At 32.1% G+C, this 19,584-nt stretch overlaps 1 protein-coding gene across 1 annotated transcript in view; it reads left to right on the forward strand.

Moving 5' to 3' along the window:
* Positions 1-19,584, forward strand: part of LOTGIDRAFT_232244 (hypothetical protein) — a gene marked incomplete at its 5' end in the record, with an annotated part of 88,511 nt that overhangs the window by 51,238 nt on the left and 17,689 nt on the right. The window contains 15 exons of the mRNA XM_009056213.1: positions 573-775; positions 3,012-3,117; positions 3,288-3,388; positions 3,747-3,932; positions 5,250-5,513; positions 7,993-8,122; positions 8,554-8,834; positions 10,079-10,181; positions 11,688-11,798; positions 11,997-12,065; positions 13,832-13,891; positions 14,906-15,097; positions 16,336-16,432; positions 18,551-18,585; positions 19,204-19,301. Coding sequence (XP_009054461.1) covers positions 573-775; positions 3,012-3,117; positions 3,288-3,388; positions 3,747-3,932; positions 5,250-5,513; positions 7,993-8,122; positions 8,554-8,834; positions 10,079-10,181; positions 11,688-11,798; positions 11,997-12,065; positions 13,832-13,891; positions 14,906-15,097; positions 16,336-16,432; positions 18,551-18,585; positions 19,204-19,301 — 2,036 coding nt within the window. The remainder of the gene's footprint in view (positions 1-572; positions 776-3,011; positions 3,118-3,287; positions 3,389-3,746; positions 3,933-5,249; positions 5,514-7,992; positions 8,123-8,553; positions 8,835-10,078; positions 10,182-11,687; positions 11,799-11,996; positions 12,066-13,831; positions 13,892-14,905; positions 15,098-16,335; positions 16,433-18,550; positions 18,586-19,203; positions 19,302-19,584) is intronic.

Genomic DNA, 19,584 nt, shown 5'->3' on the forward strand with positions numbered 1-19,584 from the left:
GTTGAGAAATAGTAGATAAAACTTAAGATAACACGCCCACAGTCGAAACCAACAACCTAAAAATGAAATACAAAAATTTAACTATTCAAGAATTTATGAACATTTCAGATGGGATCAAGGTCTTAATAGAATTGAAACAATGCAGCTGGTAAAAAAGTAAATAAAAACAGAAAAAATATTCAAGTTCTGACGTAATATGTGTAAAAATCTACCTTCATCAGAGAAGAGACACAAAGAAATGTAAAAATTAAAATGAAAACAACCTGTTGATTCTATATTATGTCTCTCTGAATTTATAAGATTAATATGTATCAAAATTTTTAAGTGAGATAATGGGAGTTGATGTTAGATTTAGATCTTTTTTGGAATCTGCAGTAGCAGGGGTTTTCAACCTTTTTATACACCCACAAATAGTTTTGGAATTGTAATCAATCGATCTGTGGCTTGTGCTCACTCTACAGGTTGAAAACCCCTGCTGTAGATGTATGCCTTCTCATGTGACTGTTATTTTGTCAGTTTCCGAAAAAAAGGTTTTAATCTAAAAATATCATTTTTTGTTTCAACCTATTTAGACAATTGATGTCATGGCTCTGTCAATACTGTTAGAAAGTTTAGAACCAGAAAAAAAACAGTTGACTTCACCAGAAGGAAGAAAGGAATGGTTTGAAAGAGCATGTAAATATTTAACAGTTACTGAGAAAATCTTAGATAGTTCTGAAGAACAGAATGGACTAGAATATTCACCAATCTGTAAAGAATTCCTTCTGCGAATAAGGTATATTTAATTTCTGCCTTTTTGGATTATAGTAGTCAGTTCACAGCTCCAGTTTGTGGAGCTCAATTCAAGTTATCTATAACACTGTTTAGAATCCAACACATACTTCATTTACATTTTTTATACACATCATATGGGGGCTTATATTGGTGTCACCCATGTCAGTCTATCCTTCTGTGCTTCCGTTGGTCCGTCGACAATTGCTCGTAAACACTCTATAAGGCACAATTCTTGACGGATTTTGACGAAACTTGGTAAGAAAGTTTGTAATGACCCAAGGATGAACCCTATTGAAAATTTAAAAAATCGTAAAATACTTTGAATGAGTTTTTTCCCTTGATCTTGAATTGCTCGGAAACAACCTAGAAGGCAGAATTCTTAACAGAATTTGACGAAACTTTGTGTGAGTGTTTGTAATCACCCAAGAATGATCCCTGTTGAAATTCAGAAAAAACAATTCATGATTCTTGATTGATTAAAAGCGAACCTGTTAATTTTCATCCAAGGATGAAGTGTATGAAAAATAAAACAATTCAGAAAATCAAAAACATCAAATATTTTTGACAAAATGTTGATTTTTTGGCTCGAAAACAATCAAGAAGGGATTATATTTGACTGATTTTGATTAAACTTGGTGAAAATGTTATCATCTCACAAGGATAATCCTAATGAAGTAAAAAAAAAAAAAAATATTTGATATGAATTTCAGTCACTTTTTATACGCCTTTTTATATGCCTACATTATAATGTGGTTGTATATTGTAGTCGGTCCCCGTCTGTTCACATTTGGCTCATACTCACTCTTCAGGCTACAATTCTTTATGGATTCTTTTGATTTTTATTTTGTATGTCAATGTCATTATGAAGATGATCCATATCGATTTTTGTGATGATCTGATCATTTTTCACCCAAATATCATGTCTAACTTAGTGTTTTCACTCTTTTGCAAATCTTCAAACAACAAATCTTTTTTGATTTTTATATGCCCACACATAGTATGGAAGCATATTGTCATCCATCCGTCTGTTCTCAATTGGCTCACGCTCACCCTACAGGCAACAAACAATGATTTGTACTCGCAATCAAAGCTTCTGTTGGGCTAAGCAACGCTATCTTTTAAAAAAAAAAAAACATTCAGCTTCTAATTTGTATACATTCTACATAACACAATATATAACAGATTGTGATAAAATTTTGTGAAAAACGAATTTTTCTGTATAAGGGTTTGACCCTAAAAAAAATTACAGATTTTAAAAGAAATGTATGACTAAAGTTTAAAATTGATGTTGGTTGTTGTTCCATCAGATGTTCCAATTCCAACCAAGCCTGGCAAGCTATCTTTTTATATTGTCGTTGCCCCTGTCCATTCGTCCGTCTGTCCACAATTGGCTTGTAAACGCAATAGAGACAACAGTTTTTATCTGATTTGAATGAAATTTGGTGTGATCATTTATATTTATGAGATCTTGGACAAGTTCGAATTTGACGATCTTTTGATGAACGGTTTTTGAGTTATTGCCCTTGACTCATGAAAAATGCGTCAAAATTTGGTTGTGAACACATTAGAGACTAGTTTTCATCCAATTTCAATGAAATTTGGTGTGAATATTTATAATGATGAGATCTTGGACAGGTTCGAATTTCGATGAATGGTTTTTGAGTTATTGCCCTTGACTGAAAATTGCGTCAAAATTTGTTTGTGAACACAATAAAGACTACAGTTTCCATCCAATTTAAATGAAATTTGGTTAATATTTATAATAATGACGAGTTCAAATTTGGCTATCTTTCGATGAATGGTTTTTGAGTTATTGCTCTTGATTTATGAAAAACGCATCAAAATTTGGTTGTGAACACATTAGAGAGTACAGTTTTTATCCGATTTAAATGAAATTTGGTATGATCATTTATGATGATGAGATCTTAGTCAAGATTGAATTTGACAATTTTTCGATCAACGGAATTTGAGTTATTGCCTTTGAAAAAACGCATCAAAATTTGTTGGCGATAGAGGTGACAGTTTATGTCAGAATTAAATAATGTGTATATGTTTAAATCAACAATATCTTGCTCTAAATTAGATTTTTGGTATGATTTGACACAGATAGGAAAATGTATCAGGAAAGTGGGTGTATCTTGCTAGGCAACCTCTTGTTTTACTGTTAATAGCATATTTAGATTGTCATTTACTATAAGTTATATAATTGCAAATTGGCCTAAATATGTATATTACAGATGCTTGTGGACCAGAATAATGACTATAAAACTTTTCATAGAACATTTTTCATCTGAATCTAATAAGAAAACTGATCAATCTATAAGATGGCAAATGTTATGGATGGTAAGTAATAAAACATTATTGTAACTAAATTTATTAACCTTAATGTATTTATGCACCATAGCCAAGTGATTTTAGAACTGTATGTAAATAAATACGATAAAGGAATTAATAAAAAGTATTTTGATTCAATTTAGTGAACTTCGGTTTCTTGATGTTTTGTAAAATTTCAGCAATTGACAGAGAATGCTGACTTACACAAAATTGAATGTTTGCAAAAAGTTGAAAAATTCCTTAAAATGATAAATAGTTCAGTTTTGAAAAAGTTGTTAGGGTAAGTATGAGAACTTTGATTCTTTATAGATATTTTAATCAATATATAATTTTGTATTAAGCTATGAATTTTCGAAAGAAATGCTAGTAGTTGTTGACACTGATCATCTATCATGATTATCTTCAGATTGGAAGTATTTTTCATGTGGGAATCACTTAGGGTAAAGATTCATAATTTTGAAGGAAATCAATCATACATAACAATGACCTGTTTTAATGGGTATCCAAATACTCTGAAAAATACTCTGAATAGTTAATTTTGCTTTAAATATCTGGTGAATAACTACATTTAAATGCAAATAAACAATTCGGCCTCCCAAAAAGGCATTTTAAACCCTTAAAATATTTTCATTTTGTAGAGATATAGGAAAATGTTCAAAGTGTGGCAATCCATTTGAATCGACCCCACTGCAATTACCCTGCCAACATAAAGTATGTGATAGTTGCTATAATGATATTAGAAAAGATGTATATAAAGTTTGTCCTGAGTGTCAGAAAGTGATTCCTTCAGAATTTGATAATCAAATACAAAGGTCTAATGACAGGTGAGTTGTAAACTAAATGAGATAGTGTTAGAAATGATTATCTTTTAATTCAATTTGCTTAAAGATGGGTTTCCTTATTTTTTAGTGTCATATTAAGAAAACTATTTGATTAACTGGTGTTTCTAATGAATTGTCATGTATTCTTAATCATATCATTATGTTCTTATTGCATATAACCAATCATAAATATCTGTGTTTGTACGGTCTGGATAAACAAAAAAAGACTTTTTGACCTTTCTTGATCGGTCACTCATTGGAATTCTGGTATTTTTCTTATAATTGAGCTAATTATGAATTAAATGTGGAATTGTGAGACAAACTGGTATTTTTCCAAGTCATAAGAACACCTCTAGTTTCTATTCATATTATTAAAAGCATTAGCATTTTCATAAATGAAAATAAGGGGACCCATCTTTAAAGGGATTGACATGGAAATAGTCGTTTAGATGGGTAAAGAATGTGGCGGCTGTGCACTTGGAAGATCTCTTACAATTGGAAGTGAATTACTAGCCAGTCTAATTAAGATTAGACCAAACTTTTCGGGTTTTGTTTCATTCGCTTTTATTTTTAATATAACTAATTCAGTTATTGTCTAACTACAGCCTCTCTCCAGCGCTGGCATTTAATGACACGGTGCTTATCAGGTTAGGTCGCAAAGGTTTTTGAAGAACATTGAAGAGGGCTGTCGTTAGACTCTTACTGAAGTGGCCATTTTAAAAATAAAAACTAATAAAAAAAAGTAACCAATGTTTGGTAGCATAACTGTCTTGGCAAGAATTTTCATTACCTCAGAGTGGAGGACTTAAATGTTAAATCCCATTTTATTGCATTTATTTAAATTTAATTTGAATTTCTTTGTAAAATATATACCACGGTTTTTCACGTTAGGATGATTTTAATGAGTAAGACACATGGTATATATGACTTGAAACATGAATAAAATGATTGACAGTTTGAACTTATTACGGCATTGATCACATTACCGTTCTATCCAATGAAATAGAAGCTCATGCAAGTCAAAATTTTTGTTTTAAGAAGGGGTGGAGCTTCAGTCATGCATTAACATCACTATGAATATGTTGTAGCATATCTAAGCTCCACCTACTTTCCTCTAAGATTATTTTTGGCCTTCATATTCAGTTATCCAAGTATGGTACAACAACAAATTGCTGATAAGAAAGCATGGTTTTCCTCAAACACACATTTAAAGGAAAAAATGGAGTTTGTGTTACAAATAACTTGACTTTGTGAAGCCATTATCATTATTTGCTTGATGTTATAATTACTATTTTATATGACTCTTTTCCTTTCTTTCAGTGATGATCAAAATGAAATAAAAAACTTTCAAAGGAATTGTAACTCATTTTTGATGGCCTTGGTATCAAAACTGTGTTTCACATCAAATCAGCCTCCTGAACCTGCAGTGATAGAGAAGCTAATGGAATATATTGCTATAAATATACGTCCTACATCCACATCATCCACACATATACAGACCAAACCAATGAGTGTGTTCACTAATGTGATTGATCCCACACCAGTTTGTAGACTGTTCTTGTTAAAGTTGTTAGCAAAGAAAAGGTACTAAGATTTTTATGCACTTGCATCATTATACGCCCACATCTCTTTATGTGGACGTATATTGTCAGCACCCCCGTCCGTCGGTCCGTCCGTCAACATTTGCTTGTAAACGCTTTAAAAACTAGATTGTTTGATGGAATCAAATGAAATTGGGTATGTGTATATATATTCATAAAACGAAGATCAAGTTCGAATTTGAGCTATTTTCAACCGTTAGAAGCAGAGTTATTGCCCTTGCCCCAAATCTTGAATATGCTATTACTCTCTTAGTTTTCAACCGATTTTTATGAAACTTAAAATGGATGTTTCGTATTTACCATCCGCATGCCCTGGTGGGCGTATATGGCTGTGGTCCACTATCTTTTTTCTACTTTTGTCAAATTCTGCAATTACCTTATGCTCCACTGTATAAAACTTTATTCCAGATGCTTCCAGTTCTTTATTGTTATGTTAAAGGGATATTCTGCTTTTTTTGTGGGTCAAAAAGTTTTTTGCTCAAATTTGTGACAACTACACACCAAAATCTAGAGAAATGTGTCCCTTAAAGTATCTGAAAGTTTTAACTTCTATTTAAAAACATTACATAAACTTTTAAAGTTCGTTATGCTTTATGGAAGCTGTTATACAACTACTGTACGGATTTAAGTAAAATAAATGCCTAATTCTCTAAAGGTTTCAACCATTATAAAGCCAAACACCAAAACTACGTCAAACTGCTTAATTAACAATTAGTTCTGAATGATTTTAATTAACCTTTTTAAAAAAATACTCATAGATCAAACTTTAGAGTCCGATCACAATCCGATTTTTTTTTTTACTTTCTGTTTTTTCCACATTTCGACCCCAATCCGCTAAACACAGATCATAATATGATCAAGATATTATAATCACCCAAGAATGAGCCCTATTTAAAATCAGAAGAAGGTCATTGCAATGTTATCATTCCAATTTTTATACGCCCACATGAAATGGGGGGCGTATATTGCCGTCACCTATGTCCGTCCGTTTGTCCACAATTGCTCGTAAACACTCTACAAGACACAATTCTTAACGGATTTTGACAAAACTTGGTATGAGTGTTCGTAATCACCCAAGAATGAACCATATTGAAAATCAGAAGAATCGAAAAATATTTAGTATAAGTTATTGCCCTTGTTCTTGAAAACGCTTTCAAATTTTAGGTCGTAAACACTCTAGAAGGAACAATTCTTGATGGATTTTGACGAAACTTGACATGAGTGTTTGTTATCAACCATGGATAAACCCTATTGAAAATCAGAAAAATCGAAAAATATTTAGTATGAGTTATTGCCCTTGTTAGTGAAAACGCGTTCAATTTTTAGCTCGTAAACACTCTAGAAGGGATAATTGTTGACGGATTTTGACGAAACTTAAAATGAGTGTTTGCTATCACACAAGGATAAACCCTATTGAAAATCAGAAAAATCAAAAAATAATTAGTATGAGTTATTGCCCTTGCTATTGGAAACACGTTCAATTTTTAGCTCGTATTCACTCTAGAAGGCACAATTGTTGACAGATTTTGATGAAACTTGATGTGAATGTTCGTTATCACCCAAGGATGAACCCTATCGAAAATCAGAAGAATTGAAAAAATATTTAGTATGAGTTATTGCCCTTGTTCTGGAAAACGCTTTCAAATTTAGCTCTTAAACACTAAAAGGCATGATTCTTACTGGATTTTGACAAAACTTGGTTTTATTATTCAGCCCCGCGCTGAAGATTGAATATTTGCCTTCTAGAGTTTTTACGAGCTAAAAATTGATCAATATTATTCAGTATCGCCCTAAAGAGTTCAAAAAAAGTGTATGACTGAAGGTTGAATATTTCATACTGGTGATTGTTACTGTACTGCTAAATATTTTTATTCAAAATCAAAGCTGCCAGTGGGCATATATTAACTTGCCTGGCAAGCTATTTTTATTGTAATATCACTAACAAATTTGGTATCATAAGAATCTGACACTGAGAAATGTGACCAATATTTTACTCATCAATTATTGCCACCATTCAGGCAGTTTTATACTGGTTAGTATTTGAAACCATAATGTTACATTTCGCAATTTTCTGTCTGGTTGGTAGACAACAAATTTCCATTGTCCTTTACCTTAAATGTAGTGGCTTTACCATATCTTCCTTATTTCAGCCATTGAAGCAGATTTATCTCCTTCATACAAACTATGGGTGTTTTGAAACCTTGATGAGCAGCATCTACATTTCATATACTATATCTTTTATGTACAGTCATCATGTATCAAAATGTATGCATTGTTGCTAAATTGTTTCAGGTTTTTTGTGGTGTGCTCATGGCAATTTCTTTGATCTGGGCTCCATGCAGGAATCTATTGTAATAATAAATCCATTTAAAACAGGATACACAATTATTATTATAGCGGCCAAGATTAGTTCAACATACATAGATTTATCTGATAGTTGATGACTTTAAATTTTCTTTTAGTTTTGATGTAGTTGAAAGTTACCTCCAGAAATATTTTGAATATGCCCAACATGTAATAGAACAAGAGGCAGATGTACCAAAGAAACAACTTTTTGTTGAATTTTGTTTCCTAGTTTGCCAATGCTTAGAGGTCAGTTTCTCATTGTTTTTCTTTTATATCAGAATGCTGGTAAAACTCAATGATAGTTACATCAGAATATTAATCATTACATGTACATCTATCAGAGTCACTCTCTGACAGCATTGAAAATAACTGAACATTTTATTTTTGATAACAGAGTAATAACTTAGACTGAGGTTTGTTTTATTTAAAAAAATAAACATGGTGATGAAGCACAAGTTTTCTGGTAAAAGGCCAATAAATTAACACTTAACTAATTTTTCATATAAAGACTCAATAACAAATCATTTTCTATCGTGGGTAGGTACATCCAATAGAAGTTTTAAAAAAAACATCAATGAGGAAATACATTCTTTTTGCCCTTTCTGCTTAATATACATATATACATAAATAAATTCCAACATCAAACGTTTTCAAATCACTTGATATCTTTATTACAGGATATGTTGTATGAAAGAAGTTTAGACTCTGTTGACCAATATAAAGATGAAATACAGACAGCTACTCAGTATTTAGATAGAGCTGCGCTATACCTACTGGATAACTGTGAAGTAATTGGGAAGTTAAACCATATTTCAAGGTGCCGATTTGGTTTGGATATCACAGCAAAATACCTTAATATGTGTTGCAAAACAAAAAGAGTACCAAACGCAGATATGAAGAGACTTTTCAAAGCAGCTAAAGACGTGTTGAACATTGAACCTAACTGGATGTGGCCAAAGTAAGAAATACTTAAATATCCTTATGGGCTGCATTGATCTAAAATGTGTTGACTGTTTATCCGGTGGGTGAAATACTAATATATATTTTCATTGCTCTCGGCTGAGGGAAGTTGAAATCGGCTTGTTAGTTTAGAAATTTTCGACCAACAAAAAAAGCCGAATGTCCTTTTAAGTCATATCTTAGTTTATAAGTAAGTTAGTTACTTATACTAAGCTAAGAAGCTGAATTTAATTCATATAGGGGTTTTCAACCTGGAATTAAGTACCTCGTTCTATTCATTTTGTTCTATATTTTGCGACATTCAAGGATAAGGATAAGGATAAGGAAAATGTACAAAGAAATTGGATTAATAGTTGTTTGTTACTTTCAATTGAAATGAAAAGTCTGAAATTTCTTCAATAAAAAATTTCTGCCATGATAAGGCTGCCTGCTTCTTTAGGGTTATCAGGTGGTTGCTTGCTTGAATAAGGTCTAGTCAATGAGCCAATGGCTTATGACTTTCAGAGATTTAATGTTCACTGGCAAGCAGTACATATTCATGAAATAAATACAGAAAGCGTTGATATCACTCAGGACCCATTTGCAGTGCCAGTCACATAAATTTCTGATGATGATGACGAATGCCAGACGGAGATCCTGATTGTTCACAAAGACTCAAGTACAAATTAACCTTTAGAATGGGAATCAATTTCTTGATTCTGGATCTGGATGACCCTCATGACTGTGTTTGATGAAATTACACACACTGTGTTTAGTATTAACTTGATGAATGGCTGCCAATTTAATATTACTGAATATCATGACTAAATCACAGAATTCATGCAGGCGTTGTTTAATTGATCAGTATCCTGAAAGTGGTGATAGAAAGAAAAAGGTTGAAAACTCCTATTCCATGATATTGCTTTGTGTTTTGTAAAGATTCCAAAAAGATGACTATGTTTGACTTTTGTTACCATGAGAAGGGCTTGATATTGATATTATTATCGATGACAGGCTATTGATCAATTCTAAATACTAAATTAGTAGCATATTCAAATATTTAATTCCATTGGTTATTTCTGTGTCATTTAAGTTAATAATATGGATGGATTAATGGATTATTATAGTTTATTGTGGATAAGTTATGTGCTGAAGGGAAACTTTGATGAATAGTTTAGTAAATGACTGTCCTAACAACTGTTGTCTTATTTATGTTTCACCTTTTTATTCTTAACAAAATAATCTTCCTCATTTTTTTTAAAGGAAATACTTAATAAAGCAAATCTGTCGAATGTATGGAACAGATATTTATACCACACTCATGGATGATGATCAATTTAAATGGATTGGTTTTGAAAATAAAGAGGTTTGTTTTTTGTTGACGAAAAGAACTTTTGCTCAATTTTGGGCAACTAAATTACTTGAAATGCTTAGCAACATAAAAGTCAGATTGTTGTAAACATCCACATCTGTCAGTGCACAGTGTCAGTGTCTTTGTAGTGCACAAAGATGCGTATCCTTTAAGTGCTTGGAATTTGCATATTTCAGGTGTATATTGCTGCTGGATATAGCAGTGAGCTACATTTTTTATACGCCCACATATTGCCGTCACCCATGTCCATCCATCGGTCCATACGTCCGTCCACAATTGCTCGTAAACACTCTACAAGTCACAATTCTTGGCTGATTTCGATGAAACTCGGTATGGTTGTACCATGTAATCACCCAAGGATGAACCCTATTGAAAATCAGAAAGATCGAAAAATAATTAGTATGAGTTATTGCCCTTGTTCCTGAAAACGCGTTCAATTTTAGCTTGTAAACACTCTAGAAGGCACAATTCTTGATGGATTTTGACGAAACTTGGCATGAGTGTTTGTTATCACCCATGGATAAATCCTATTGAAAATCAGAAAAATTGAAAAATATTTAGTATGAGTTATTGCCCTTGTTCTTGAAAACGTGTTCAAATTTAGCTTGTAAACACTCTAAAAGGGACAATTCTTGACGGATTTTGGCAAATCTTGGTGTGAGTGTTCGTTATCACCCAAGGATGGACCCTATTGAAAATCAGAAGAATCGGAAAATATTGAGTATGAGTTATTGGACTTGTTCTTGAAAACTCGTTCAATTTGTAGCTCGTAAAAACTCTAGAAGGCATGATTCTTGCCAGATTTTGACAAAACTTGGTTTTATTATTCAGTACCGCACTGAAGATTGAATGTTTGTCTTCTAGAATTTTCACGAGCTAAAAATTGAACACGTTTTCAAGAACAAGGGCAATAACTCATACTCAATATTATTCAGTATCGCCCTAAAGAGTTCAAAAGAAGTGTATGACTAAAAGTTGAATATTTCATACTGGTGATTGTTACTGTTCTGCTAAATATTTTTATTCAAAATCAAAGCTGCCAGTGGGCGTATATTACCTTGCCTGGCAAGCTATCTTAATTACTTAATATGTCATAAACTCGCCAAAAATCCATCTGAACATGTCAATATAAATTACATGGTAAATGGCTATCAAGTTTATTAGATGAATTGAAGCAAAATGAGAACATAATTATTAATGGATGGAAAACGGTATTAAGAAGATAACTAAGTAATGAATAAAGCGAGCAGTTGTAGGCACATTTTATTTAATTTCCAGTTTTAAAATGCCTGGTTATATTTAAGTGGTCAAAGCTTATTAACAATGTTTGTAAGCAAATGAAAAATACTTCTATACAGAACAGATGTGATAGTTTGGTTTGTATAGATCATAAGTTCAGATTTCATTTATCAAGGACACTTTAGCCTTATGAAGCATTTTCTTATTGAAGTGTCTTTTCTGGTAAAATTTGATTTATCATTTGATTATATATTTTTTAAGCCTTTAGTTCAAGATAGATTTATAATATATGGTGAAAACTATCTAAATATTAGAAAACAGTTATCATTAGTTGATATGGGATCCAATGTTAAACAACTCAATGAGTTAAAGGTAACTTTTAAATTGATATTGAAGTGTACTTCTTATTATATTTGGAGATGCAAAAAACTCCAATAACTTGTTTTGCATATCTCTAGCACTATATCACCCAATAAATGTTCAAACCATCAGAGACTGATATGAGTCAGTTTAAAATGGAATGTTGGTTGGTTTAAAAGTGCACATGATTTTCAAAATTTCTCTTTGCAGGGGAAAGCTGACTGGGAAATCATGTTTGTAATGGCTCTTTTAAATAAAGTACCAACATTTCAAAGTCAGGTAATAACCTAACCATTAGTTGCTTTTAAAACAGATATTCAATATTCATGTTACATCAATTTGTAAAAATATTGACTGAGTTTTTCATACCAAAATACTATCATACTTAGATGTCAAGACTCACATCTTAAACTGTATTCCTATATCTTGCTGTTGATATATTGTTTATTTTCCTTGCAACCACCACCTTGTTGACAAAAGAACAATTATCAATTTTATTAAGCCTGAACTGATCTTTTAGAAAGGAAAATAAAAATTTTTATTTCTGTTTTTGAAAACCCTTCAAAAAATAATATTTCAATTTTGTATCAACAGAATCAAAGAAAATTACTTAGACATCATTTTCAACTGAAATCACTAGTTGAAATTTAAATATAGCGTCCACTTAATATACATGATTATGATATAATGTCATAGTTAATAAACAAAGCAATATGGATGGCATGTTACATTATTGAATTGGGCCACAAAATAATCTGTCTTTGGGCTAAAAATTTATCAGATGTCACAACAGAACAACAGAAAAGGATTACAGTTTTGCAATTTAATTGGCTTCATAGTCAATCTAAACACGAGTCTAGACTGACATCAAGTCATCTGCACTCATATTTCCAGTCAATTCAGCTGTAAATGACTATTGATAATCCAGGGAAGATCAAAGCCAGATGGTATAACTTCTTTTCCTTGTAATATATAGTTCTTTCTTTCTTTGTTAGATGAAAGAGTTGTGTATTTCTGAAGAAACTTTGATCTTTTTAAACAATGTTATGGATGCAAAGATCTGTGACCCTTTTCTATGTATATTCTTTAAATTTTTATACGCCCACATGGAAATGTGGACGTATATTGCTGGCACCCCTGTCCGTCTGTCCATCGGTTCACTTTTCTTGTAGGCACCATAGAGGCAATGGTAATAATCAGACGAAAGGTTTCAGAGTTATTGCCCTTGACTTATTAAAAATGTGTCAAATTTGGTTTCCAGGCATGATAGAGACTACAGTTTTTATCTGATCTTGATGAAACTTGGTATGCATGTATATATTGATGTGATCTCGGTCAAGTTCGAAATTGGTAATAATCAGATGAACTGTTCCAGAGTTATTTCCCTTAACTTAGTAAAAATGCGTCAAATTTGCCTTGTAGGCACGATAGAGACTACAGTTTTTATCTGATCTTGATGAAACTTGGTATGCATTTATATCTTGATAGGATCTCAGTCAAGTTCAAAATTGGTAATAATCGGATTAACTTTTTCAGAGTTATTGCCCTTGACTTATTAAAAATGGGTAAAATTTGCTTTATAGACACAATAGAGAATACAGTTCTAATGCGATCTTGATGATAGTTGGCATGCATGTATATATTGATAAGAAATTGGTAACAATCTGTTAAGAGGTTTCAGAGTTATTGTAAAAACGCTTCAAGTTCGGCTTGCAGGCATGATAGAGACTACAGTTTTTATCCAATCATGATAAAACTAGATAGGTATATATTAATGAGATCTCGGTCAAGTTTCAGAGTTATTGCCCTTGTGTGTACAGCGATGAGACATTGTTCATGTGTGAATTTGATGATGATTTGATGAAATGTTTTTGAAGTTTTGACTTGACTTATAAATATTTTTAGATTATTTGAAAATTCATTATTAAGCCACTAATGATTTTGTTATCATGTCTGACAGCTGGTAGTGGGTGTATGTTACCTTTCCTGGTAAGCTATCTTTTATTTAATTTATTAATTTGATGTTTATATTTAATTTAATTTAGATGTTTGAGAAACTGAAGCCATTTATAGAGAAGAATATGAAGAAAGAAAAAGACTTGAAAGTAAGCATTATGTACACATGTCGTAAACAACAGGTTAAACAAATAGACTACTGTAAATCTATTTAATAGCAAACTTTGTGAACAACAACTGGTTTTTATGAAATTAAGCTTAATGTGCTACTATGTTCTTAAGCAGAAGAAACTGTGCTCAGGACAAAGAAAAAAAAATTAAGCTTAAGATTCTACTCAAGATAAGGTTAAGCTGAGACATGAACTTATAATGGATCATGAAACGACTTAAGCAAATCTCAGCTATTGTCTTTATTCTGTTCTTATATGCCCACATATATATATTTCAAACGTTCAAAAAATATAATCTAAAATAAGAAAAACTAGGTAGTCTTAATGTGACAGGTGTGCCATTTTTTAGAAATAGAAATATGGTAACAATTCTTAGTTTGAAGTATTTTTAAAGGAATTACGAGATTTTCGTACATTTCCAGTACTTCTGAAGACTATTCTCTTATATTCAAGACTTACATCATTCCCCTAAAATGGCACATCCCTTTAAAGTACAACTTAATTTGAGAGTGCAAAGGCCCTCAGAATCTACTGTGGCTTCATAAAATTATGATCGTTCAATAGCCTAGGCTAATGAGGTTGCAGTGGGTCCAAAGGTCTAAGAAATTGTTCAATTAAATAGAAGACACACAAACCATTTGCTTAGTAACATGTATATATGTATCTAAGATTTTAAACTCTTGACTTTGAAAATAAATTTATCTTTAAAATGAATACTGATGGCTCATTTATCTTTAAATGAAATCATGGTGACTGTGACTGACTTGCTAAACTGACTGAAGTCTCAAGACCATCTTACTTTTTGTGATTTTTCACAACTTTTGCAGGTCGGAGCGGATGGCATAGAAAATGCTTTTTCCTTACAAAATTGTTTTCATTACATGGCATTGCATTAGCCTAATTTAGCTGAAATATTCCAGAGAGTTGTGATATAATATAAACTCTAATAATCAATGTATTGTAACAAATCCATATAAATATTTTATTTTATAGGAACTAGCACTAACAATATTGTCATCAGAACAGGGTTCTAGTCCATTATTCAGTGTAAGATGTACCAGTTTAGTTGAAACTAAGAATATAGAATACTTATTATGTCATTGGTTATTAGCATTAAAATCAACTCCAGAAAATACAATTCTACAACCATTAGTTAATTTAGTGTTTAATACAACGACTATGAGGGTAAGGAAAAGTTAAAACCTTATTGCATGCAAATGTGTAGCACTGTAGGAATATTTTTTCCTAATTCATTGAAATGATAGAGATGTTAATGAGAGTCATGTATTTATAGAAATTCATATATTTAGGAAAGGTAGTTGTTTATTTTGTGACTATTGAGGTAGTGAGATGAGAGTCATATATTTATAGAACCTCATATATCAAGATATTATTAATTGTATTAGTATGAGTTAATAGTATTTATAATTATACTAGATAAATAAATATCTGACTCTTAAGCCGCATTTACACTGGTGAGTCATCAAGTAGGCACCTGCTCTCCAGTCAGTGGATGCAAAATTCTCCAATTTTGTTTTCGAGACACAAAAAAATGAAATTTTATGTGCAAGCCATTGCAAACACGATGTATTCTATTATGACGCAACATATCATAGGGTCAAGGTTTTAGCATTAAGCCATGCCGTGCTGTGCTGTGTCTGAACCGAGACCAACTGTTCTTGCAGGACTGTGGCCGTATTTAGCTGTTGTGTCCGTCTGTCCGTCTGATTTGAAAATGAGACAAATCGAAAAATATTTAATATGATTTATTGCCCTTGTTCTTGAAAACGCGTTCAATTTATTGTGGACATGATAGAGAGCTAGTTTCTTGATGGATTTTGACAAAACTGAGAGTGAGAGTTTGTAATCATTCGTGGTTGAACAATATTGAAAATGTGGTGAAATTGTTAATTATGTCCCAATGATGTAAGAGATATTAAAAAAAACCTATACAGTATTTAATATGAGTTATTGCCCTTGTTCTTGAAAGCACTTTCAAGGTGCAATTCTAAACAGATTCTAAAGGTTGTATCACTTGAACCTTATTGAAAAGCAGAAAAAAATATTTAATATGGATTATTGCCCTTGTTCTTAAAAATGTGTTCAGTCTTTGGCTTGTAAAACTCCAGAAGACAAAACTCTGGACTGATTTAGACAAAACTTGTTGAAAAGTCTTTGTATAAAGCTTGTGCAGTATGAAAATGTTAATCTTGAAATATTTCATTTATTGATAGCTCTTGTCAACCGCCCGGATGACTTGGCTACCATTACAATGATAGGCGTATTACGATGAGCCATCGCTATTTTTCTGGTGAACCGTACTTGGTCCAGACTTGAAAAATTTGTGGCTGACTAAACGCAGCTGTAGTATTTTTTAAAAAAACTATCTGCTAGAAATTACGTTTAGTTTTCCTTTTTTTTAGGATTCCTTTCTGCCTACAATGCCTGAAGAAGATCGAGAAAATTTGAATTTACTTCATTCTGTATTGAAACAGAAAGAATCAACAGCTGTTGTTTACCGTAAGATAATTGTTTAACTTCTAACTATGTATGAAGCAGAGATGTTGATTTGGTTCTATTTCTTCGTCTCGACTGACAGGGCATCACAAATGACTGACGGTCAATATCCTCTAAAAATGAAAATAGAAATTAAATTACCAAACTTCATACAGTAAACAACCAGGTCTAGTCAATAAGCCACAAAACACTATCGGCCAGTTTAATTAGTTTAAGTAGTAATTAGTTGAGTTATTGCCATTGACTTTGTTAAAACGTGTCAAAGTTTGTTCGTGAGCACAATAGAAGCTACAGTTTTCAACCGATTCTGATGAAACTCGGTGTGATCATTGAAATTGATAAGATCTCGGACAAGATGTAACTTGACGCATTTTCGCTGAACGGTTTTTGAGTTACTGCCCTTGACTTTGTAAAAACGCGTCAAAATGTGTTTGTGAGCACTATAGAAGCTAAAGTATTCAACCAAATTTGATCAAACTTGTTATGATCATTGGAATTGATAAGATCTCGGACAAGTTCTAACTTAAGGCATTTTTAATGAACGCTTTCGGAGTTATTGACCTTGACTTTGTAAAACGCTTCAAAATTTGTTTGTGAGCACAATAGAAGCTTCAGTTTTCGACCGATTTTGATGAAAATTGGTGTGATCAATGGGATTGATAAGATCTCGGACAAGTTCTAACTTGACGCATTTTCAATGAACAGTTTGTGAGTTATAGCCCTTGACTTATGAAAAACGTGTCAAAATTTGTTTGTGAGCACAATAGACGCTATAGTTTTCAACCGATTTTGACTTGGTGTGATCATTGGAATTGACGAGATCTTGGACATGTTCTAACTTGAGATATTTTTGATGAAAATTTTGTGACTTATTGCCCTTGACTTTGTAAACACGCGTCAAAAGTTGTTTTTTGCCCTTGATTAGAGCTGTGTGATTTAATTGTTTGTTGTATTTGGGTTATTGATATTGATTTTAAACAATTTTGTGCAATTACTCAGCATAAATAACTGGCATATATATATATATATGTAATTGAATTCAAACTAATAAAATTTCTTCAATATGAGAAACTTCATACTTTAGTCACTAAAGACTGTTTTATCATTTCTGACAGCTGCCAGTGGGCGTATGTTACCTTGCCTCGCAAGCTATCTTGATTGTAATGTAGGAACAATGCCAATTGATTTTAATTTGGATTAGATAATTTCTCACTGATTTCCTGTAAATCATTTAAGCATTAGACTTCTATAAACAAGATTCCCAAATGCCAAGATAATGTCAGATAAAGATAATATCCTTTTATACGTTAATTATTTGAAAGACGGTTCTTTGAAGACTAAGTTTTTTAAATGTAAATAAAATATATGGGGAATAAAGGTGGCGTTGCAGCCCTGTTGAAAGAGAGGTCTCCCTTCCTAATTAGATAGAAGTTCATTGTGTTACCTATTGACTCGTCCTTGCCATTGTGACGTTGCTAAGAATATACCAGAGATAGCAAAGTACTAATTCATGCTCAACACACTTACCACTTTTTTCCGCGGGTCCCCGAAAACACTATCCAAATTGAAGGTCTGGCAGGACGATTTGGACCAACCTAAGTTTAAACCATGCAAGGCCCATAATTTGGTGGTTATTGATGATGCAAACCATCGATAACATAGTCAAGGCCTTGCCTGCCTAGTTGAAAATGTTGGAAGAATCGTATGATTATGATATTACAACAATCTTTGTGATTTGAGTCAGTGATCATGGTTTTCATCATTTATGTTAAACAAGTTCCAATTTGACAATTTTTTAATTGAAGGTGTCAAAATTGGTTAGTAAGCACAATAGAAACAATTGATTCAAATGAAATTTGGTCTGATTATTTATATTGATGAAATCTTGAATAATTTGTCAATTTATCATTATTACCCTTGACTTAAAATGCAAAGAACATTTTCTGAATATTGAAATGATATTTAAAGATTTATCATTATGCTTCATTTTTCTTTTAATTGAATCGAAAATTTATAAACCCGCTGTGTGGGCTTATGTTATATTGCTTGGCAAGCCATCTTCTGATGACTGTATAATTTAGTTGTATAAACTCATGATATATTGTATTACTAAAATTTCAGGTTGCCCAAACGGACATCCTTATGTTATTGGAGATGTAAGTAAAAGATATAATTATAAATATCCTTAGATATGACAGATTTTGACAAAACTTAGGGTTTATTATGTTTATTGTATTTGACAATACTTTTTATCTCGTATCTTTATCTAGAGGGCACAATTCTTAAGATTTAGACCTAACTAAGTGAAATTGTTTATTATCACCCAAGAATAAAAACTATTGAGAATCTAAAAAATTGCCCTTTTTCTTGAAAATTTTTTCAATTTTTATCTTGTAATCGCTTAAAAAAGCACAATTATTGATGGATTTTGACAAAATATGGTGTTTATTATCACCTATGGATGAACCCCATTGAAAATCAAAAACATTTGAAAAAATATGCAATGTGAGTTTTTGCCCTTGCACTTGAAAACGCATTCAATTCTAGAAGGTACATATTGACAGAAAACTAAACTAACTAAAAACCACATGGAATTGAGTGGATGTGGATGTTTTTTTGTTGTTGCCCCTTAAAACTGTCAGTCAACATCTCTTGCAAAGACAATAGAGGCTTCAAAATAAGATTGAGATTTTGGATGAGTTGGATGTCAACTCAATGTCAAAGATCAAGTGCCAAAGTGGAAGTATTTGTATGTGATCTACTGTCTTTTTCAGTGTGGAAGACCATATACAAAATCGAAGTGTAATGAATGTGCACAAGATATAGGTGGTCAATCTCATAATGCATTGGCTCGTAATGTCTTAGATTCAGGGTAAGAAGATTTGTTTTCATTATATAGTAGTCATTTTATATGCAAACAGTACTTTGTGGTTGAACAATCAAAAAAAGAAAAATTAAAGGATTCCAATATGTTTCAAGAGATCAAAGGCCACCTTCCTCAGATGTCATTTACCTTGGTAGTTTTTATACGCCCACATGAGTATGTGGTCGTATATTGTCGTCGCCTCGGTCCGTCCGTCCGTCTGTCAACATTTCTTGTGAGCACTATAGAGACTACAGTTTTAATCTGATTTTGATAAAACTTGGTGTGATGC

The sequence above is a fragment of the Lottia gigantea genome (genome assembly GCF_000327385.1).
Source record: "Lottia gigantea unplaced genomic scaffold LOTGIsca_27, whole genome shotgun sequence".
NCBI lineage: Eukaryota > Metazoa > Mollusca > Gastropoda > Lottiidae > Lottia > Lottia gigantea.